Source organism: Neovison vison, chromosome 12, assembly GCF_020171115.1.
Source record: "Neovison vison isolate M4711 chromosome 12, ASM_NN_V1, whole genome shotgun sequence".
Taxonomy (NCBI): Eukaryota; Metazoa; Chordata; class Mammalia; order Carnivora; family Mustelidae; genus Neogale; species Neogale vison.
The window spans coordinates 8,884,021-8,908,133 of NC_058102.1; the positions used below are offsets into that span (position 1 = coordinate 8,884,021).

At 55.1% G+C, this 24,113-nt stretch overlaps 1 protein-coding gene across 1 annotated transcript in view; it reads right to left on the reverse strand.

Moving 5' to 3' along the window:
- The window catches only part of CACNA1I (calcium voltage-gated channel subunit alpha1 I), a 112,404-nt gene that overhangs the window by 59,971 nt on the left and 28,320 nt on the right, over window positions 1-24,113 (reverse strand). Inside the window, exons 3-5 of the mRNA XM_044226297.1 lie at window positions 22,192-22,303; window positions 20,264-20,397; window positions 4,280-4,377 (exon numbers count right to left, since the gene is read on the reverse strand). Of these exons, the coding sequence (XP_044082232.1) occupies window positions 4,280-4,377; window positions 20,264-20,397; window positions 22,192-22,303 (344 nt within the window). The remainder of the gene's footprint in view (window positions 1-4,279; window positions 4,378-20,263; window positions 20,398-22,191; window positions 22,304-24,113) is intronic.

A 24,113-nucleotide genomic window follows, 5' to 3' on the forward strand; every position in this document is an offset into this window, starting at 1 on the left:
AACTAAAGAAATTGGTCTTATCAGCCCCATCTTATTGTTGGGGAAATGGGGGCCGGGAGACGAGCATGGAGGCCCAAGGTCCCACAGCGGGCAAGTAGTGCCCTGGGACTCGATCCTGGGCCTATCTGTGTAGAGCAAAGCTTCAGTTCGGCCGGGTCCCATAGCTGGGACCTGACAGTGGCTTCCTCCACAGCTCTGTCGGCTTTGCCTCCCTGCCCTGGGAGCATGTCCTCCACATCTCTGCCTCGCCACCCACCCAGGCCCAGCCCAAACGCCCCTGCACAGCAGCGGGTGATCGCTGCACCGGGGACCGTGAGCTGGACAGGACTCTGTGGGCGGGCAGTGACCCAGGCCAGGCCCAGCATCCCCAGCAGCTGCCCCTGAGCTCCCCAGACCTCCCTCCCACTTCCCTCCACAGCCTGGGCTGAGGGGTGTGATGGTCACTGAGCTACAGATGTGGGCCCGCAGGTCAGACTCAGCTGGCTCAGAGCCTAGTGGTGACTTCCCTAGTTTCTTACTGGAGAAACAAAGGGCACTTTCATATTTAAATAGTTTGGCCAGTGGGCTTTGGAACGCAATGCCACGGGCTTACTGGGGGTGCAGGCCTGGAGTTGCCCGGTGCAGGGATGGGGCCCTTTTAGAGATAATCGCCCCGTCTTAACAAGGCCCAGAAATGAACAGTGACTTATGAAAGCCACAGCAAGGAGCCAGAATCCAGCCTCCTGACTCACAATCTGGTGCCTTCCTCTCTCCCTCCCCCACCTTCTCCTCCACGCTGTGCTCCCTTTATCCATCAAAGGCTGAATGGCCAGGATAGAGCCCGGCGTGGTAGCGCGGAGGGACATATTTTACAGGGTTTGTAAACAACACTGTGACTCCCAGGTGCCCCATCCATCATGCACAAAGTTGAGAACTACACATCGAATCCAGTCCTCCTCTTGATTTGTGCAAGTAGAGAAAGTGACATCCCGTGACACCAAGGGACTTCCCGGATCACAGAGCGGGGTCCTGACAGAGCCAACAACCAGATCTTGCGTCCCCTGCGAACCCAACTAAGTCTTCCGGGCTGATCATGCTAGGGCTTTGCAGCCATTGCTATATTTTTCCAGCTGCAAGGAGCTGCCCACTCTCCAAGGTTTTGCAATTAATAATAGCCCATCCTTTCACCATGCCTGGGTCTCTAGCCTGCCATCTAGTGTCAACGCTGAGAGCTACAGGCTATTGTTGAAAAGAGGGAGTCCCGGGGCAGAAGGAACTCTGAAAATGAACAGGAGGACTTGGAATGTTTTAGGCAAACATCTAGGAAAAAAAAGGAGGGAACCAACCAAATCTCTCTAGGAGACACTTGTAAGAACTTGTGCCCCGCCCCCCGCCATGCCACCATTCCTCAGTGACTCTGGGCAGAGGAGGTGGCATCAGGGACCAAAGGTGGGGACTGACCGACCAACCTGCTCTAACCGCCTGAGGCTCCTATTAACTGAATTCCTCATGAATATGAATTGATCTTACGGTCTCTTTCCTAGGGGAGCACAGGGTGGTTTCTAAGTTGGGGGAGGGGATGCCCTGGGTCTATTTTGGCTCCTAGGGGGTCTGTGCTCCCAACACCCCCCCAAGCCAGGTTCTGAGGCAGCGAGATTCTTTCTGTCAGCTGAGAGGGACAGTCAGCTCCCAGCAGGAAACCATCCCCCAACTCTGGCTGCCTGGGCCTCCCAGTCACGCCTGTTAGCAGGAGGGAGGCCCCTGAGGAAGGACCCGGACTCTTTCTACCAGGGTGCTCCCGGCCACACAGCCTCCAAAATTGGAAGCTTCGGGAGCGCAGGGCCCATGGCTGCCATTCTCTGGAGAACCAGGCAGGCTGGTGCTGGGGACTGGGAACTGACCTCCACAGCCAGGAGCTGCCTAATGAGCTCCTCACTCAGTCCTGAGCTGGGGGTGGGGGGTGGCAGGGAGAGACACAGGCACCACACATGCCACATGCACACGCATGTACACACACGTGGTCTCCTGTGGTCATGCAGACTCTCAGACTCACATGCATCCACACAGAGATGTATAGAAACCCCCCCTAGAGAGAGACCCACGCTCTGTCCCCTCCCCCCAGAACTTCTCTTCTCAAATGTCCCTTTATGTCACTGTTCCCAAGACCGGGAGGTTCAGAATGCGGGACAATGTACAAACACCTTTGTGTGACCCCTGGCACAGGCACACACACTGCTAGAAAGGGGTCCCGGCCCATGGACTCAGTGACCACGGGGGGCTGCCTCCTGAGAGCTGTCCCTGCTTGCCCTGGGACAACAATGGGGAAGGCCAGGGCCAGGGGGTGGGGTAGGCAGGAGAAACGGGGCCCCTCCCATGCCCTCCCTCTGAGGTGGCTCAGACAAGACTCTGGGCTTCCCCCCTCACTCCCCAAGGTGAGACCTGGACCTTCTGGGCATCTGCTCCCTCAGTCCCACCCCACCCGGTCACGGTCACGGCCATCACTGACCTGCAGTCCCGGAGCCACCCTGAGGCTGGCTTGCCCCACCCATGCTCCCCACTCCTGCCAGGCATTTCTGAAACCCTCTGTGGCCTGGTTAGTCCCTGGACTGCACAGGGTCTCTGTTCAGACACTGTCTTGGACCACCAGGCCCCCACCTTCCCCATGTTGTGCCCCACGTGCTCCACGATGCCGGGACACCTCTGTGTCTGAGCACCGACGGCCCCGTGGCCCTGGCACAGGACAGCTGCTCAACACCCTTGCTCAGTGTGTCCCTGACGCATAGTTCTCACGCGGCTTCCATGTACTAGGGTAGCTGTGGGCGCTCCATGAAGGAAGCCCATCCTGTGGCCGGCACCCCAGGAAAGGGTGGGGGGGCATCATGGAGGGGACACACACTGTGGCGAGTGTACTGGTTAGACGCCCGGGTGCCAAGGTGCCGGCTCTGTGACCCTTCTATGGGCTAAAGACGGTTTTGAACTAGGTGATCTAGAAAAAGTCTTGTAGGATTAGTGAAGGTGGGAAGCACAGAGAGAAGCTGGGGAACCCGCCCCCGCCCTGCCCCCAGTGAAGTCTCCCCAGAGCAGTGGGAGGGGACCAGGGGCACAGTGCTGGACTGTTCCTCCCCACTCCCCTCACAGCTTTGCTCCTCATCACTTACCCCTACCCCGCCCCAGCCTCCCCATCCTTCCCTCAGGACCTTCAGAGTAGCACTCGGGGCTCCCTGGGGGTTCCTACCATGTCAACATTCACATGTGGGGACGTGACCCTGTACGTGCACCGCCGGGACCCCCTCCGTACTTGGCCCGGTCTGCCCATCTCAGAATGCAGTTACGGTTGGGCCACCCAGCCTCCTCCACAAACAGCCTTCCTTAAGTGTGGCCTCCGCTGCCCTACCCCACCGGCCCAGCGTCAGGCCAGCCCCACGGGCACTCGCCACCGACCTGAGCCTCACCAGGGTTGTCAGAGGATTCAGTCAGCCATCAGTACATCAAATGCCACACCGGAGGTAGTAGGTGCTCACGAAACTTCCTGCCCTTGGCTGACAGGGCTAAATCCCAGGCAGGAGCCAGCTGGGGCTCCCTCCTTCTCTCCTTCCCCATCCCCCATCCTAATCGAAACTCAGGGTCCTAGAAAGAACACCGCTCGGGAAGTCAGGAGGCCTCTTGAGCAAGTTACTTGGCGTCTCTGAGTCTTGGTCTTTTCACCTCGGTTTTCCATGAGAAAACCTCCTCCGTCACGAAGGGATCATAAGCTCACGAAAATCATGGAGATGGAAAAGCTCTGACGATTATGAATATGGACAGATGCCAGGGCCTCTCATAACATAACCTCTCAACACTGGGTGGACAGACAGACGGATAGTTGGGTCCTGATGTGGGTGGGTGCGCGGGCACCTGGTTGGGGGACAGAGCTTGAGTTCTAAGTGGGCACCGTGAGGGCTCTGAGGATCCCCTCCCCTGCGAAAGCTGGGGCTGCTCTCCCTTAAACTAAACAGCTTCTTTTCACATGTGTGTCCTCCTTGACAGCCGCCCCACACAAGGAGCCTTGTCCCCGAAAAACCAGACTCCCCAGAATCCTGCTATTCCAGTTCTTACAGGACTCAGAGCTACCAGGACCTCCCTCCCGCGTCTTTGGGCCCAAAAACAGGCCCAGGAGCCTGGTGGGAGCAGGACCCACATCTGTCCGGTCACTGAGGGAACCCCATGCCCAGCACAGGCGCTGGAAGGTGCTGATCATTCTTGTCTTAGTTCAGGAATGGCTGCCAGCGGCGGGGGGGGGGCACGGGGGGAGCCAACTCACTGGGCACACGGTTGATGGCTTTGAGGGGCCTCAGGACGCGCACGGTGCGGATAGCCGACAGGTTGATGTTCTGGAGGTCCAGGGAGTACTCGACCATCCTGCAGAGAAAGGGGGACAGTGAGGGATGGAGCGGGAGGGACACGGGGCCTCGGACCAAGCCACAGCATCCAGCCACCCACGCTCGTCCATCCGTGCCCATAGCTGCCTGGAGGAGAGAGGGAGGAACGGGGTCAGGATCCCGGCTGCGGCCCAGCACTTGCTGAGTGGCTCTTGCCCGGGCTTCCCCAGCAGCCTCTAAAGCAGGGAAGGCTAGCAGGGGAGAACCAAGGCGGGGGTGGGGCGCGGCTGACCCCAGGCAGTGACCAGAAGGCAAAATCACAGCCGCAGTGTCAGGTCCTGGCTGCCGGCAGAGGCCTAGAGCCGGGCCCCCAGTCCTTAAATCTCCCCCAGCACCCAGGTCCCCAGTAAGCCTGGCTTCGATGCCCAAAGTCACAGACGAGGAAAGGAGCCAGACAGAGGTGACGTCGCATGTCCCAGGTCGCCCAGCCAGGGTCACACCACATCTGCCCCCCCCTGTCTGCTCTCCAGTCCTCTGGGCCCAACCACGGGCTCCCAGCAGTCCAGGTGTCACCTCCGGGGATGCGACAGGCACGCCGTGCTTGACTTGCAGGAAAAGTCCACGCTCTCCCAGGCACAGTCCCTGCAAGGTGCCCAGGCTCCGGCCTCCTGGGCTCAGTGCATCGGCCACGCCAGGCCTCTGCACCCTCTGTCCCTTCCACCTGGGATGCTCTCTCTCATCTGTCCACTGAAACCTTTCTCATGCTTTAAGGATCCGGTGATGCCCCTTAGAGTCCTGGAAGTTTTTCCACACCAGAGTCTGCAATGAACCAAGCCAGTATGGGGACTACAGACCCAAGAAGGACTCAGAGTTGGCCCCAGCGCTCAGGAGTAGCCACTCCAGCCAGGGAAAGACCCAAAGGCAGAGATGACACTGGAGCCCTTACTGCTCCTCCAGGACCTCAGCTAAGAGGTCCACCCTCCCTCACCACGTGCAACCGGCCCTGAAATACCTTGGAGGAATTTTGTCTCCTCCAGGAAGTCTTCCCAGATCTCCACTGCAGGCAGCTCTCTGGGATCCCCTCTGTGGTTTCCCAGCTTCCATCAGATCCTGCCTGTCCTGCTCAGTTCCTACCTGTCCCTGCTCTCCCCCTACTAGGCCTACAGCCTCAGACTGACCCGGGGTGCGGCTCAGCAGACCCTCCCACCCTCTCCCCCGGCAACCCCATCCTCCACCCTGGGGCTCCAGCACGGCCGCCAGCTCCACCTGTCACTACCATCAGCGGGGAAATGAAGGCTTTTCCCACACACCAGGCAAACCTGTCCAACTGTTGGGAAGCCACCGCCCCCTCCCGCTGCTTGAAGAATAATTGAGTGAAAGCTTCTTGGCCTGAAATGCCTCCATCCATCCCCCAGCTTCCTGGGGCACAGGCTCTGGCTCCCATGCTCTCTCTCGCAGGCAGAGTCACACACCTGCACACAACCGTCGGTGCACACACACACACACTCCCTCCTTGGACACCCTCATCCACACACACTCCTACCAGAGCCCATATTCAGAAGAGGGGGCGTGACCCAAAAAGTGACGGAGAATTAGAACAGAGAGATGGGGACCTGGAGGACCAAGGAGGGGAGGTAGAGGAGGAGGTGGGAGGGAGGGAGAGGGAGGAAAAGGAGGCTGAAGGGGGAGGGGGAGGGGAAGAAGAGGCAGAAGGGGGAGAAGGAAGGGGGGAGGAGGAGGAGAGAGGGGAGGTAGGGGCAGCCGCCAGGCAGAAAGGGTGCTGCAGGCTGAGGCCGGCCCAGGGGCAGTGGGTGGGGAGAGAGGGTGATGTGTGCCGGGGCACGGAGGGAGTGGAGCTCTCTGAGGATTCCGTGCGTGGGTGAGCCAACTGTCATTTTCATATTTTGTAGAAAGAGCTCTCCAGGCAGCCAGGGAGACGTGTGTGATGAAGGCACTGTGGGGGCGGCACACACGGGCACACAAACAGGCGCTCGCACTGATTCAGGCACACGCACAGGCACACACACACACACACACACACACACCTGGGCCGGCTGCCCCAGCTCCGGCCGCTCCTCCCGCACGCCCCTCCCCCACCTGTCCTCTTCCTCCTGCCCTGGCTCCCTCCATCCTGTCAGCAGGGGCAGCACCTCGCCCTGGACACAGCTGGGCTCCCCAGGCTCCGTGTTGGCTTTGCTGGGGATGCTGGGGTGGGGGTGCCCAGCCTCTGCCAGACTGAAACCCACCAGGATCCTTTGTTTCGGGAGCCCCAGGGCACACCTGCTGAGCTCTGGCAGGTGACAGCCCAGGATTTGTTCCCATCCCCATGAAGTCTCGAAGTCTCGCAATAAAAATAAATAGATGCCTCCCAGACTGAGGGCGAGACAGAAACAGCACACGGCGTCGGAGGGCCTGCTGCCTGCCGCCAGGTCTCATTCCTTACCCGCGTTAACCCGTTTGAGCCCCCCCCCCAATTCCTCCGAACCCACCACACCATTCCCCACGCTCCGCCGGGGGCTCCCCACAGCAGGCGCCCTCCGGCCAACCCTGCCTGACCCCTGGCCCTGCCTCACACTGCTCCAGGGGCTCCATGTCCCCCCAAGAAGAACCTGTGAGAGACTGGAACCCTTGCTTCTTCAATAAGCAAGGCTGCCCACAGAGACCACGTCCCCGGCCCTGCCCTGGGACAGGCCGGGACCAAGAACTGGAAACATCTACAGTTACCTGGCCTATTCTGGCCTCGGGGTGAGAAATCAGGCTCAAGCTCTCCCTCTGTGTTTCTCTAAAACAAGGAGGGGACCGGCTCCTGGGTTCTGAGTGAGCCACAGGGTGTAGATGAATGTCACCAAGACCCATGATTAGCCAGGGTCAGGAAGTTTTAGGATCTGAGCACCTCTCAGATCCCAAGCAGCTCATGGGAAGCTGATCAGACCCATGCCCGTCTCTGAGGTGGACTGAAGCAGCCACATTGCCTGGCAGGCCCAGAGAGAGGCACTAGCCCAGCCTCTTCCCTTCCCCCTGACCCAACCCTCCAGGGCTTCAGTGTGGGAACACACCTTCACAATCTACTACAGAAATGTCCCTGAGACCTCATCACTTGCAGCCCTCAGGGGGTCCACTGAAAATCTCCCATGAGAAATTTCTTGGAGAATTTAGTGTTAGGAATCTTAGCTCTGAGCTTCCTGACAATCCAGTCAAGGAGGAAAGGTAATGAGTTACTGAGTTCTTAGCAAGAAAGATCCTTCCAGGAAATCCACTGGCCTAAACATTTCTGCCAGGTTCTATACCTCTCTTCTATGTTTCTACTTGGGGGGGGGGTGTTATATTGCACCTACATCTCCTCTGGGGGAACCAGACAGGGTATAAACGCATTCAGTGATAAAGAACACATAGTAAGTGAACAGTGAAGAATCCAGGAGTTCTCGTTCTTCTCTGAGGGGAAGAGGACAGAAAGGGGGATACTGGACAAGGATGGAGAAAGATGGGCAGAACATGTAACTAGAAGGGTGGAAATGTGGGTTTGAGTCTATCTCACAGGAACCATGATGTCTTGATGGTGACTCTGTGCACCAACTTGGGACAGTCTGCTCACAGCTCCCTGACCCCTGCCCTAGTCTGGTCACCATTCCTCTCTTCTGACAGGTACAGCAGCCTCCTGACTATTCTCCCGTCTCTTACTTCCTCCCCCCAATCCCTTCTTCAATCAGCTAAAACCTCCTAAAATTCCAATCTAGCTGTATTGCTCCCTGACTTAAACTCTCAGTGGCTCCCCATTGTTCTCAAAACAAAGTCTAAGCCCCTCTCTGCTCTGGCTTATTCCACACTCTGTTTATACCTCCTGTCTAGCATGGGTTCCCCCACAGCAGACCCTGAGCCAAGAGCTCCGGAGGTGATCCCAAGGAGTGTGGCAAGGGAGGGGAGGAAACAGAGAAAAGCCAATGAGAGGCTGTTCGTGAGCGGGTCACTGATGTGGACAATGGGGGCACAATCGGGACGCCTTGAGAGACTGTGTGGAGTGGGCCTCAGAATGGGACCAGAGGGGGTCAGGGCTGGCCAGTCACCCCTCCCTCTGAGACATACCCCCACACCAACCCCACACAGCACACCGTAGGCACTCAGGGATCTGCTTTGCATGAATAACACATGTGATGAAAGAAGCTACTTCCCTCCACACCCTGGATGACAGCTATGGGAGACACTCCCCCTTCCAAAAAAGAGAGGGTGAAGAAGGGTCACTCTATGGGTAAATAACCACTGGGCTGACTTCCCTCGGGCCCCAAGTAAGACATCACTTACAGGAGTGAGAAATTAATTCCTAATTACACAGTTACTTTATCACACAGCTTTCGGTGCTAAAAGTCTAAAAAAAAAAATCAACAAAAACCCCCACTACCTCCTGCCAGCTCCCAAGCACCTAATTAGGTAAGTAATTTTGCTTTAAAGCGAACACTTCTGTCCTGACATCACCCCAGGAGGAGAGTAGCTGAACCCAGTTCCGGGGATGTCCTTGAGGAGAGGGGCTCAGGTGCAGGAGTGGGCTGGGAGAGAGAACCCGGGTCTTCAGGGCACAGCCCTACCTATTCCTGCTGAGGGGACTTCCTCCCCCACCCCCGGATCCCCTGGCTCCCAAGAGAGCCCTAGAGGCCCAGGCCGGGTCACATGGCGGACACCAACCCCCAGCCACCGTGACTAGTTCAGGATGGGCATGAGACCCCATGGGTCCCATGGGCCATGAGGGGCAGCCTGGCTGCTGAGCTGGGGTGACAGGGAAGAGGGCTTTCCCCGGCTAAGCTACCGCCTGGAAACCCTTAGGCGCTAACAGCCATCTTGCCTCCATGGTGGCCTAAGAATTCTGCCAACTCAAAAGAAGGCTGAGTCCAGAGCTGGAGAGAAGCAGGAGCCTGGCCATATGGTTCGAGCACTCCCTCCATCCAATCCCAGATCTGCCCTCTGCTTTCTCCAGTTGTAAGCCAATACAGTCCCTCTGAGGCTTGGGCTGCACTTGCCTTTGGTTTCTCCCACTGACGACTCAAGGGTCCTGGCTGGTTCACAAGGGTTTCCTGAGCACTATGTGCCAGGCACTTGACACACCTTCCCGTTGAGGACTTCTGGCCCCCACTGCCAGATTTGGAAGCTGAGACTCAGAAAGAGGCCAGATCACACAGCCAGAGAGCGTGGGATTTGGGAGCTCTGTGCAGCCCGCCCCCCTCCTCATCAGGCATCAGGCCAGCCGCCTTCTGGCTCCCAAGCACCCCCGCCTCAGCTGGCCAGGTAGCCAGGAAACCCCACACACACACAGCAGTGCCTAGAATCAGGCAAGCACCCCTGGGGGAATTTTCCCTGGTGGTTAGAGCATGGAGCCGGATCCCAACCCCAGCATACCAAGTGACCCTGGGCAAGTCACTGAACCGACCTCCTAGGGCTGTGGGGAAAATGATATGGGCTCCAATATAGTCAGTGCTTAGAACAGGGCCTGGCCCCGGGGTGCCTGGGTGGCTCAGTCGATTGAGCATCAGACTCTTGATATCAGCTCAGGTCATGATCTCAGGGTCCTGAGATCAAGCCCCGCATTGGGCTCCTGCTCAGTGGGGTGTGTGCTTGAGTTTCTCTCCCTCTCTCTCTCTGCCCCTCCACCCGCTTGCACACACTCTCCCTCTCTCTCTCACGGGTGTGCGTGCGCACTCTCTCTCTCTCAAATAAATAAATCTTAAAAAAAAAAAAAAAAGAACAGGGCCTGGCCCAAGGAGGAGCCAAAGAAGCGCTGACAGTTACTTCCTTTGTTGAAGCCTCATTCCCTGCCTCAGCTCACACCTGCCCACGAATCGCAGAATCGCACGTGCCTGCCTTACTCCTCCCTGAGCCCCACCTCCTGCCTGAGAAAGCCCAGCAGGAAGGGCCTCCGGAAGCTCTGATGTGACCCCAGCACCGTCTGCCACGTGCCCTGCCTTCCAGGAGCGTGTGCACACCCCACATTCCCACAGTGCCCTGGGCTTTTTCCAAGATACCTGCCTTTGCACCTGCCCGACCTACCCGGGTGCCCCAGAAAGGCCCAGGGCCCACCCCTGAACTAAGCTCGCCTGCCCTGTGTCCCGCTGTCCCCTAGGAGGGCACCTCTGGCTCTGACATGTGCTCTGTCATGTCCCAGTTCCCCAGGGCAGGGCCTGGCTCCGAGTCCCAGCTACGTCCCCGGTGTCCCGGCCCAGGGCGGGCTCTCCATGCCAACTTGTCAAACACAGAACTTGAGGGACAAGATCAGGGGGAAAAAAAAAAAAAAGCCTGGAGCTGACAAGAAGCAACATAAAATGACTGAGATTTAACATCTTTCCAGGAAATACCCCTCCCAGGAGATGATTTCTGTGTGTTGCTGATAAAAATAGGGTGTTTCCTCAATCTTTGCAAGGGGCCCACGGGGGCTTTCTTAAAATGTAATTTGAGATGTAGCTAATGGAAAGGAAGCTGAGATGCTGGAAATGGCAGATCATCTGTCAGGAGGCAGCCCTGTGATGACTCAGGCATGCTCTAACGATGACTAGACCACCAGCCCACACCGCTACCCCGCACTTAGCGCATAGTAGGTGTGCAGCTGAGGGAGGTTAAGGAGGGAGGAAATGATGGAAAGAGAGAATTAGGGAGCAATCACATTAACCCTTGACCTTGGCCAGCACTTTCTGGTTTACAGGTCACTTCCATCCATACACCCTCACACAAATCCTATGAAACCAGGAAACAGGGATTCTGAAACCAACTTGGGCCAAGTTCAGAGTCAAGGAAAGTTCTGGGGCCTCAAAGACGAAGGAAAGGCTGCATACACAGACCCCAGGCAGGTGGGACCCAGGGTAGCCCCAGGGACCACAGCAGCAGGAGAGCCGCATCTTCTCCACACAAGCCTCCGCTCGGACAACAATACTCCAGTGACTTCATCTCTAGGTACAGCTGCCACACAAATACAGGATTCCCAGGTAAATCAGAATTTCAGATAAACAATAAGACGTCATTTTTAAGTACAGGTCCCAAATATGCCTCCCGATGTCTGCTTCATGAAATTTTGCACGTTACACTAGCCTCCTCTGGGTACCACCAGTGGAAACAACTGCTGGGAGCCAGACAGACACTCTGGGCTCTACCAGACTTTAGGGGGTAAATGTCCCTCTCGGAGGACTCAGCCGGCAGCCCTCTGAGGGCTGGTAAAGTTGCCCAGGTCCTCAGGGGCAGGTGGACTGGAACATTTTGGCCTCTGAACAGGTAAAACCCTTCGTGTTGTGAGTCAGCATGGGCTCTGGGCCAGCCATATGTGAGCACATCCCAGATCTCGGCCCTACAAGCTGTGTGACCTGGGGCAGGTTGCTACTCTCTCTGAACCTCCATTTCCAAATGTGCAACATGGCATTAAGCACCCCTTCTCCCAAGCTCTCGGGATTGTGAGGACGTAAGGGAGCGCAACGCTGTCAGTAAACACCACTTCTGGTAAACCTGCTGATTTCTGCCTACCCAGAGCTCCCTTCCCAGCTCTCGAGCGAACAATCCTGGCATTCTGCGAAGTCTACGCTTCCCACTCTCAGGCCACGTGGCATGGGTGGGGCCCGGACTGGCGATCGCCAATCAGAGCACAGCCTCATCCCAACCGCAGTGATTGGTTCAGGAATGAGCACATGACCCACGCCGGCCAATCCAAGTCAAGGAAGCTACGTTCCACACTCCTTGGAGGGACTGTGAAAGGGAAGGGCCCCTTCCAGTGAGTCCAAGAGAGGGCTCTGAGGCCGGGGCTGCCCTCTGCCACCCGCACCCCCCGGCAGGAAGCTGCCGGGATGTTTGTCAGCACAGAGCAAGGAGCAGAGCTGTAAGATGGAAGGACACAGTGTCTAGTGATCTCTTCCAGGATTCCGGATCAAATGGGCCCTGAAACCAGAGACCCCGCGGCTTTCAGGAAAGGAAATGATAAACTCCCCTAAACCAGGGTCAGCAGGTTCCTTTCCCGTGTAACCGAGAGAGGCCTTCCGGATTCATGATTGACTGGTGTCGGCTTGTCAACCTGTGGCCTGAGAATCTCCGGCGACTTACCCCTCAGCCCGCAGAGCGTGTAGCATCTTGTTTCCATGGAAACAAACCTGAGTGGTTACCATTGCTCTCATCCACTCTACTCCACAGCAAATGAGAAAAACATCCATCCCAAGGTTCCCACTGGAATCTTCCCAGGTCCACACCCACCCAACGCCAGTTCAGCTTAAAAGAAAGTGGCTCCAGGGGCGCCTGGGTGGCTCAGTGGGTTGGGCCGCTGCCTTCGACTCAGGTCATGGTCTCAGGGTCCTGGGATCGAGTCCCGCATCGGGCTCTCTGCTCAGCGGAGCCTGCTTCCTCCTCTCTCTCTCTGCCTGCCTCTCTGCCTACTTGTGATCTCTGTCAAATAAATAAATAAAATCTTAAAAAAAAAAAAAAAAAAGAAAGAAAGTGGCTCCACACATGGGTAGCTCAGTTGGTTAAGCACCTGCCTTGGGCTCAGTTCATGATCCCAGGGTCCTGGAACTGAGCCCGGCGCTGGGCTCCCTGCTCAGCCAGAAGTCTGCTTCTCCCTCTCCCTCTGACCCTCCCCCCTGCTCATATTCTCACTCCCATGCTCTCTCTCACTCTCAAATGTATTTAAAAAAAAAATCTTGGAAGGAAGCAAGGAAGGGAGGGAAGGGAAGGGACGAGGGATGGAGAGAGGGAGGGTGAGAAGGGTAGAAAGGAAAGGGAGGGAGGGAAGAGAGAGAAGAAAGGAAAGGAAGAAAATGGCTCCAGATACCCTCTCCTGCAGCTCCACAGTGCCCGGTCACAACAGATTCCAAGCAAACAAGTCATGGAGACTCCCCCTCCATGCTGGCCCAGAGCCAAGCTCTGGGGACTCTGGGATGTTGAGTCAGCCTCAGCCCTGCCCTCAGAGCCCCAGTGCTTGGAGCAGACAGACCTGTAGAGCCCAGGATAAATCAGGATGTGAAGACGGGAAGACCAGGAGGGTGCCCAGGTCTTGTTGACATAAGGAGTGCTTCCCTGACTCACAGATGATGCATACAGAGTCATGCCGGAGGGAGGCCAGCTCCAAAGGCTCCTGGAAACAGCCACAATGATGACACTCTGACTCCCATTACCGCAGCCCAGTCTGTGAGCAGGGACAGGCCTCTGCACAGCCTGGATGGCTTGAATTTGACTTTAGACTTCTCAATAGATCACACACCTTGCCCTGGCAGCCCAGGCAGAGCTCCTGAGGCTCCAGTGAGGCTTGGTAACATGACAGGGCCTCAGCTTTGGCCAAGAGCAGACAGAGAAACTCAGGCCCTAGGAGAGGAATGTGGCACACGCTGAGAGTTGCCCACGTAATGTGCACTCTCTCTGCTTCCAATCCTGCCTGGCCCCAGGGAACAATTCTTGGCTGGTGGAGCCAAATTCAATGATGTTTTCTATTTTGCTGGCTATCCCTGCAGCTAAACGTGGCCACAAGACCCAGTTCTGGCCAAGTGTGCTAGCACGGAGGAAAGATCTAGGAAAGAAAATGTCTTCCTGATCCAAGTGGCCAGGCACGACTGGCACAGCCCTGTTTCCTTTCATCCTTCCCTCCTTCGAGGCAGGCATGAAGCCCACAGCTTCAGCAGCTACCTTGTGACCATGAAAGGAAGGCCTGGAAAATCACAGACATTAGCCCCCACGTCACAGAGCCATCATCAGCGCACATCGACTTCAGAACTTCATGTTATGTTGGAAAAAACACCCCAGGATTTCCTCGAGCCACCGCTGGTTGAGTCTTCTGTTACTTGCAGCCAAATGCTTCCCAGCAAGGTAAGCAAAACCAGGACTCAGCTCCAGCCTCTGGAGCCTCGCTCCCTGGGTTCACCTTCCAGCCCTTTCCTTTACCAGCCCGTGACCGTGGGCAGGTCTCTCCCTGCTACCGTGCCTCATCTGTGAAATGCAACTCACCACGGTCCATCCCTCGCAGAGCCAGTCTGAAGATGAAACCAGCAAATGCCCAGCTTGGCCCCGCAGTGCGCACTCGGCAAACAGTAGATGTTCTTACTTTTTATCACACCCCAGATGGAGCCGAGGAAGATTCAATTCCCTTTGCTTTCTAAAGAACCACGGACGGGCACTTCGGACAAAAGGACCTCCCAGCAAGCAACTGCAGAGGGGACGTGCCTGCCTGCTCTTTTTAGAAAGCTCCAGTCTGGGGTCGAGGAACAATTCTTATTGACATTTTATTTCCCCAGAGCCTGTAAAAGTCAGGATGGGCAAGCTGTTCCCTGTGTGTGCTCACTCGCGCCCGAAAAGAGGTTCCCAGAGTCTGATGGACACAGACCAGCCCCTCCTTCTCGCTCCCCGGCTGAGGGGCTGAGTTACTGACATTACTGCTATCTGTGTTAATATTTTTAATGATGATAAGAAATTCCTAGCCGGGGTCCCCACAGTTCTGTCCACGAGGTACGTCTGCCTGTCACGATCTGTCGTAATACTCAGATCCCGGCCCCAGACCAGAGACGGGGCCCTCCTCACGCTTCTTCCCCAGAACTGGGAATTGTCATCTCCACTGGAAGCTCTCCCGGTCAAGGGCATCTTGAGGGTCAAATGAGTGAGAGCACCTGCACTGGGGCCAGCGGGGTGTTTGGTTAAAACGCAAATTCCTAGGCCCTCCATACCCAGATCCCTGGGTCTGGACCCTTGGGGTGGGAGGCCCGGGAACCTGCATCTTAACATGGACCCCCCAGAGATCCTGTTGCTCCTTGAACTTTGAGGAGCACTGAGAAGGGGGGCAAGGCTGTGCATGTGTCTGAGGAGTGGAGAGGTTGGTTGCCTATTCCTGGTCTGCTTGTGGTCATCCCTTAGCTTCGTCACTTTCCTACACCGAGGCCCTCTCTGGGATGCCATCACAGTTGGAAGTTTTCAAGAGCTTTCTGACTCAAGGCAGCTCCTGTTCCCTGCATTCATCCAAGACGGGGTCCTCACCAGCCGTGCCCTTGGCAAGACTCTGCCTCAGCCTCATTCTGGAGAGGTCCCTGCAGCCCAGTCCCCCAGCCCTGGTTCACCTAAGAAAATCATCACTGGAATTCCTGGGGAAGATTTTAACAGAAATGCCCAGGCCGCTCCCCACAGATGGCAATGGCCATTCAGGTTTTTGTTGGGGGAGGAGGTAGAAGTACCAGCACAATGCACCGAGAGAGACAGAGACATAAAGAATATCTCAAGTTCAACAGTAACACCATTGACTATTTCATGACTTCCTAATAGACAAGAGCAGAAAAGTGTAGTTCAGATAAGACAGTGAGGTGGATTCAAGCATAACCCATATTTACTGGAGGTTTGCGCTCTCCTGAGCAGATCAAGCACAGGAAGTAAGTGTAATGAGTGATTGAATCAGGACTCCAAGGGATCACTGTAAGAGAAGATTAATGGCAAAACACGCAAAGTTTGGTACTTGGGTTAAGAAAAGGTCAACTGTGTCTAGTTCCAGGGTAGGAGAGACCTGGCTTGGAAAGTGAACACAAAGGGCGTGGCAGGGAGCACAGCCGCTCAACAGGTCACCACATGGCACGGGGACAAGGACAGCCCATTCTCTCTGCCCCGTGAGCTGTCATTGGGAGTTTGGGGACCTACCCCAGGCCAGGCACCGTGACAGCCTCAAATGAGCCCAGCAGATGAGGTGGCCTCTGCTGTCCTCTGACCAATGGTGGCGGGTGTTGGGGACATTCCATGTGAAGAAAGGGAGGGCGTCTGGGTGGCTCAGTCAGTTAAGAATCTGCCTTCAGCTCAGGTCATGATCTCAGGGTCCTGGGATTTGAGCCCTGCATTGGGCTCTTTGCCCAGAAGGGTGTCTGCTGCTCTCGCTCTCTCTCCCTCTACCCCTCCCCCTACTTGTGCTCTCTTTCTCTCATTCTCTCTCAGATAAATAAAATCTTAAAAAAAAAAAAAAAAAGGAAAGGAAAAGGAAAATGAGAGGGAGCCTCAAGGAGGAAAGGAACCGCCTTCCAAATTCTGAAGGACGTCGTGAGTCTGTCAGAGATGACCTCCCCTGCAGGTTCTGGGCCCCCTCTGTTATCAGGCCCCTGCCTCCCTCTCTGTCCCCATCTTTTAGCACCTGCCCACCCTCCCCAGGATCCTTAGGCCCCCAAATTCCCCTCACACACCTTCCCCGAACAGCCCTGGGGGCCCTCTGCAGGCCGTCCCCTCCCCTTTAGACACTCTGCCCTCATCCTCTGCCCGTTCAGCTCTTATTCCCCGCCGGGGCCTCTCTTCTTCGGGGGGCATCCACCACCCCCCTGTGTAAATCAGGTCCCTGTTCCACAATATCATGGTCCTCTGAGCTTCCTTGCAACAGCCCTAATCCCAATGTAGAATTTACTTAGCATCATATTCTCTGTTTTACATCTGTTTTCTAAACCGTGCGATCATAATGGCATCTCTCTTGTTCAACCCAAGGCCCGGCATGTAGTAAGTGCTCAATAAATACTGATTTTTTTAAACAAACAAGTGAATGAATATTCCCAGCAGATGGGAGCTACAGGAGGACAAATTTGGCTCAGTGAAAGAAAGAATTTTCTAGCACATCGGGCTGTCCCCATTTGGTATCAGCTGCTAGGTGAGTTCCCCACAGCGACAGCATGCGAGCAGGGGCTGACTGGATGTGGAGGTGAAGGCTCTGACCTCGAAGGAACCTTCCAGCGTGGAGACTGTCTCCTCCACAGCTTGAAAAAGGAGCCAGTAATTTGGGGAAGGGGAGGAGCAGGAAGGAAGAAACGTCCTTGGGATGTCAGGCCCGTTACTCAGGAAACCTAACATTTATAGCACCAAGCGGGGCTGGGACTGGGGAGCTGGGCTGTGGAGCCTCGGGTTGTGGCTTCCCATCCTGCCCTCCGCACCCACACCATCCCTAGGCACAAAGGACAAGGATGACCTTGAGAACAAGACAGGTCTGGGTCACCCACATGTGTTCATGACTCTAGGAAAAAAGTCTCCATTGAACCTCTCCCCAACCAGGACCAGCTATATAATTTGTGGAACTCAGTGCTAAATGTAAATGCAGGGCCCCCCTTCAAAATCTAGAAGGAATTTCAAAACGGTGACATAGCAGAGCATTAAACCCAGCATGCCCCCCCCCCCGTGACTGCGCATGCGTGCAGCCCTTGCTCTCCCCGCCCCCGACCCCGCCACCGACCCCACACCTACCCAGCGGGATGCTGGCCTATGGACCCCACCCAAGGACTGAGAGAAGATACCAGAGACCTTGCCAGTCCTCACTCTCCTCCGCTTGGATTTTCAGTGTTTTAATGGAGCAGGGGGGGAACTCAGTAAGCAACAGAGACTCTTCAAGTCAAAAGGGCAAGGTGGGGGTGTCGTAGGAGGCACTGAGTGGAACCGGCAAAGCAAATGCCTTCCCCCAAGCAGGAGTCAAGAACAATTATCCTAAAACCTGGAAGTAAGGCACAGGGAGGTCAGTATTTCTCACCGTGTCATTTAGGAGCATTACTTAACACACCCAGCTAAAGATTACTTCACTATCAGGGGGAATATCCCTTGGTTTCGTTCACTATTGACTGTTAATTAAAGGTCTGGCTGCTGTGGAATCACATTCTCCTGCAGTTTTGTAAGTGATTTCTGCACAACAGAAAAGATAACCCAAGTTATCGTTTTATGACCCGATAGGTCGTTAACCAGTTTTGATTCCAACCTAACTCTCTCATCCCCACATTTTCTCTCCAATGCCTGTTTTCCTAATTCTGTTGACTACCAACTTGCCCGTTCCTCATTAAGACGGGGGCTAAATCACATGCCTTTTAAGATTTGTGTGCAGGTCTTTTTTTTTTTTTTAACTCTTTGGAGATTATACTTTGACTTCAAGGTCAGGAAAGGACTGTTAAGAAGCCTACTTCGTATCCATAAGATGAGAGTCGAATGAGTGTCACACCCATAAAACAAGAATGGGTCTGAGAAACCCAGGAACAAGAAATGATCTTGGGAATTAACAAGACACAGGGGAGACGAAACGAATGATTCCAGGAGGGGCAGTAACTAGAAGAAAGGACATCGTTGGTGACTCAGAAGACAAGTCAACAAATTCTCCTCTAGTACAGACGAAACCTTTGAGGGAAAAGAGGGTAAATGCAGAGAACAGATACAGGAGGGAAATATCCACTTCGTGGGACTGCCAGCAGGCAGCAGAGAAGAATGGACAAAACCCAAAAAGCCAATAAAAGAAATATATATATATATATATATATATATTTTTTTTTTTTTTGACGTGAAGGAAAATACCAGTTCTAAAAGGCTCCATGGGGAGCAGTTCTATACCTAAAGTTGCCCTAGTGTACTGTCTGCATTCTGAAGGTGAGGAGAAAACCCTACAAGGATCTGGCAGGGAAACAGCCAGGAAGAGGAGTCAGACCTGTCCTGGACTCACCCGCAGTTCGAGCTTGTGGATTTCAATGGACCACATGCAGGGCTCTGAGGAGAGAAATTATGATTCCAGAGTGAAGCAGACAAAAACTGTCCTTCGCACAAGAAGATCAAAGGAATGTAGGTTTGGAGAGACAACTCTGAAAAATTACACTATCCAAACACCTTGTCTTTAAAACAACAACAAACGACTTAAGGATGGCCTCCAGCCAAAGCAAAACGAGAAGGAGAATGAAAGACTTGACCACGGGAGGGGCACAGTTCACAAGAAACCATATGAACCCAGCACAGCTTCCAGCAAGGTCCAAATAATTGACAGGGTGGCGGTGAAGTTGAACTCTGTTCTCAGGAAAGCCTCCTGAGCAGAGGTGTAATGGTTTTTTTTAAACGCTGGTGGACAAATCATTTCATTTCAGAATATCCCTGTGGATTTCAGCATACACTGATTTCCCATCTCGGCTGGGTGCCTATCCTCCCTCCTTGCCCTGTCCCAGGGGCACCTCGCATGCACGCACACACGCACACACACACACACACACACACTGACACACATACGTGAGTACTCCCTACTGTCACACCCACACGTGCACACTCACGCGCACAGCCGCAGGCCTCCAGCCTTTCCCTCTCCCCCTCTGTCTCTTGCCCCTCTCAGTTCTGTCCTGTTGACCCATTACCGGGCACGATGAACACCTGCTTGTCCTCCCGCTCTTGTGTGTCACCTCCTCAGCAAAGTCCTCAAGCCCCCAAGCCACCATGTTGTCTCAGATATGCTCTCAGAAAACCACAGAGATTCCCCTAGAGCTCTTGTCTCTGTGTGTGTGGCACGTTCGCCTCCATAGCTGGTGGATGTCTCTCCCTGCACAGTAGCTGGGAAGGAAAAGGCCTGTTCTGCGTTGGCTGTTCTTCCTACCCCATGCCTAGGACAGTGCTTCGAAGGAGCTCATTCGCCCCTTGGCTGTTAGATGAATGCAGGAGTAGCCACCAGCCCAGTCTGACCCAGGAAAGCAGGAACAAGGCACAAAGCAGGGTCCAAGAGGCTTCAAATGGGCTAACCTGCAACCTGGCTTCTCTCTGACTGTAGTTTGTGTCTTGAAAGAAATAACCACAGTTTGGAGTCACACAGTGCCTGAGTTGGGGCTGTCTCTGACCTGCTGAGCGCTTTAGGGTAATAATTAACATTGATTGGGTGCTCATTTGATAGAGCCATACTTATCCCCATTTTACAGATGAGGAAACTGAGGCTCAGGTTAAGTTTCTTTCTCAAGGTCCTACAGTTAGTGTGAAACAGACCCAGTATCAGCAGACAGTGCAGGAGGACACATGTCTTACCAGAGAGGGGAGGAAGTTCTGTCTGTCTAGGCCATTCAGCAAAGGGCCATCATTCCCCCCACCCCAGGAGTACAGGAAGGCCCTACCCAATGCAGCCTCCTCATAAACACCAAGAAGCCCCACAGATTAATTGCATTATGTCTGGTGTGCACCAGACGCTAAGACCTGTGATATACACTACCTACCCTGCCATGACAATGAAGAAATCCAGTCGATTCCATGTGTCCCCAAGGTAGCACTTCTTGCCAAAAATGCCCAGGGCCACCATCTTGAGCACCATCTCCATGGCAAAGAAGACGAAGATGAAGTCATCAAAGACCTGCAGGGACGGGAGGAAGGCAAGAAGCAAGGGACAGTATGAGGCTCTGGAGCAGAACCACAGGGTTGGAGCCACAGTGTGGGGTGAGGACAAAGGCATGGACATGAAGGAAATGTCCTTCATGGAAAAGACCTGGAGACATCCCCTCTTGGGCAGGAAGAGAACCTCAGAGATCCTGGTCCAGTGGAGTCATTTCACAAATGAAGAGACAGGGGAAGGAACAGGCCTAAGGTCATGCAGCCCATTCTTTTGTTCCCGAAAGTCAGGCCTACTGACAAGGGCCCCTAATAGGGGCAGGGCAAAGGGCTCTCCTTGATAACACTGGGCCAAGCACTGGGCTAGATATCTGATCTGCATTCTCTTTCCTAATTCCCACAGCAACCCCACGGATAGCCCCATTTAGGGGCAGAAACAGACTCAGAGAGGTCAAGCAACTTGCCCCAGAACATAAGAACATATTGCAGAACACAAGCGGCAGAATCAGAACTGACATTCAGGTCTGTCTGATTCCAAAGCCCACGTGGAAGGAGCTTTCTCCAAACAGATCTGATGTTCCTGTGGGCAGGTTTCAGGGCTGCCTTCCTCTGTTTAGAAACAAGGCCCCAAATGCATATAGGCGTATAGGCTCAAGGGAGTAGGTATTTCCTGAGCACAGGGCCTGGGTGGAATTCTTTCCAGATCATCAAGGGCTATGGTCAATTCAACAAATGGGCCCACTTGCTGTGTGTCAGGAGGGAGGCTGGATGTCACTGACATAGAAAGGAGTCCTTGATGAATTCACCAGCTGGTTGGGAAGCCAGCCTGGCACCCAGTGAGGCTAATTGGTTCTAACTCTCCTCAGGGGCCTGGGGCTGGATGAGGAGCTTGTCACCCTCTCAGACCCAGGAACTACCACCCCAGAGATTCTGATTCTGCAGATCTGAGATGGGCCAGGTCTGCATCTTTAACAAGTGCCCCAGGGGGTGATTCTGAGACCCTGGGCTGCTTGAAGGCAGCTCAGAACTGCTGAGTCCCATGGAAACACAAGACGCAGAAGGCAACTCCTCCCAGGAGGAATCTGGCTTTTCCAGGGACAGGACATGGGATGAGGATGTTTATAAACATCTGTAAAATTGGTATAACCCTAACACCTTGCACTACGGGTAGACAAGCGCTGCATGGGGTCATGGCAGGTACCCTGGTTTAGGACCCCACCTGGACCCGGGAGATGAGAACAGGAGAGATACAGGAGGCTGGCTCCTGACAGGAACTGACAGCAAATTACAGTTTAGCCTTCATTCCAAGAGCACCAGGAGCTAAGGGCAGGCTTTGACCAGAGACTCAGGGTCACTGGCACTCCAGTGAGCATTGGGCAGTATGGTTAGTCTGAGACTGGGGAGACCAGGAGAAGGTTTGGGGAGGCATCTAGGTTGGGAAGATGGGGCCCTAAACTAGGGCAGAGGCTCCAAAATATAGAGGGCATGAAGGGGAGAAAGGATCAAGAAGGGGAATGGGTAAGACCATTTGGGAACGATGAAGAGGACAGCCAGTTGAGCGAGAGCAGGCCACGTGGTGGGCAGGAGCGGGGCAGGCAGGGCGGGGCAGGGGCAAGTAGGCTTTGTGGCAGAAGGGGTGGAGTATGGCACACCGGGTGGGGCGGGGTGGACGGGGCGGGTGGGCGGGGTATGGAAGGTAGGGCGAGGTGTGGTGCACCGGGCTAGTGGGCGGGGTATGACAGGCGGGCGGGGCAAGGCTGGTGCGGGGCGGGGCCTCGTGGGCGGGGCGTAGCAAGCCAGGCCGAGTGGGCCGCCTCACCTGCAGGATCTTGCAGCGGTCGGACAGGCAGTCCATGTCGTCGCAGGGCTGGTACATGCCAAGTGTCACGCAGTTCAGCAGGATCACCAGCATGCTGACACATTCAAACCATGTACACACCGAGTCAAGGACAAAACAGTCGGGAAGACGGTAGCCAAGGGAGGGCTGAATGCTCCCTGGAGTATAATGCCCCGCCCACCACAAATACAGGCACATACCCTGGTGCCCTCCCCATGCCTCCCCTGAGTAGGTCAATGCCCAAGTTTTCAAAACCCTTGGATACAAGCCCAGCCTAGCCACCTCTCAACAGACATGGCTGCCGGTGTGGGACCCACCAGAGGACCCAAATCCTACCAAGCCCCCGCTCTCGAGGACCCCTCCCCTATTTCCTTGCCCCAGCCTAAGTGTTCCCTTTGGGGCCAGGAAATGAGAAATCCAGAGAGGCCCAGTTGGCAGGCCATCTCTGGGCTATCCCTGCCTGTCCGTCTCTGAACACCTCCTTCTGACCATCATTGCCTCTCTTCTCTGACCACCTCTCTCCTCCCCTGACCTATGCCTCCTCCGTGTCTGCCCCAGGGCCGGGGCTGGCGCCTACAGATGGCCTGTGCAGTGTGGCTGGGATGCGCTGGACACCCCTGTCCTTCCCTCTTCTTCCACAACCGGGGTTAGAACTCATCACTAGATTCTGGAATATCTGAGCCTAGGCCCTCACCAGCTTCTGCACCAAGAGGAATGGAACTCAGTCTCCAGAGGCCCGGCGAGCTGTCTTGTTGGCATGCTTGTGGTCTTTACCCCAACCAGAACCTCCATTCCAAGGGGACAAGGGTTTTGCATTCATCCCTCTAACAGCGACAGGCATCTAGTAGGAGCTCCGTAAACGTCTGTTGCATGAATAAGTAAATCTCTACAGGCCCTGACCATTCTGATATCCTGTGATTCTTGTGTGTCTCCAAATGAAAATCCTGGCCCCTTGCTCTAAACTGGGAAGTAGCCACGCTAGCCAGACCCCACCCACTGGGGGTGAACACCTCTTCTTGCCTGACAGCGAATGGACCTGGTTTCCCTGGCAACGGCCTCCCTCTCATCCCCAGGCCCTCGCTCACCTTGGGATGTTGCCTTCCTTCCTACCTCTCCTTCAGACCTTCCCGGCCCAGCCAAGCTCCTTCCTACCCCCACCCCCCACCCCACCACCACTCTCCTGCCATAGCCTGTAATTAAGCACAGTCCCTGCCAGGGCCCCCTTCTAGCCTGAGACTGCTCTGAACAGCAGCCTCGTCATTAATTAACTTTTCTGAAGTTCAAGCGTTCTAATTACCAGTGAACATCCCCCTTCCCCCTTGCTTTTCCCCTTGCCTGCCACACTTTCTCTCCTCCCAGCGGCCTCCTCAACTCCCTCTGCCCTCCCCGCCAGCTTCAAGTTCAAAGGACTCTTAGCAGGTATCTCCCAGGAGCCCAGAACCCCAACTTCTTACTCACCGGGGCCCTGAGTAATGGAGGTCAGCAGGCCCATTGTACAGATGAGGAAAATGAGGCTCAGAGAAACTAAGGGCCTCACCTAGGTCTCACAGCTGGGAAGTACCAGAGCTGAGATTCACCCCAGGCCTGCTGGACTCCAAGCCAGGGCTCTCCTCTGTGATACATGGTCTGTCTCTGCCTGTGACTTCCCCCTCCCTCCCCTGAGGTCTCAGACCATCCCCAGTGTCTCTCGCCTGGGTGCTGTCCCGAAGCTCCCAGCCTCCAGCTCTGATCTCTGCCCCTCCTATCTGCCCCACACAGTCACCAGGAGAGTGCTGTGTGTCCAGTACTATCTGAGCACTTTGCAAGCATCATCTCAGTTAATTCTCAGAGTGCTGTTGGAAGTCCCACTGAGAAATGAGGAGCCTGAGACACAAAGGGGAAACTGATTTGCCCCAGGTCACCCG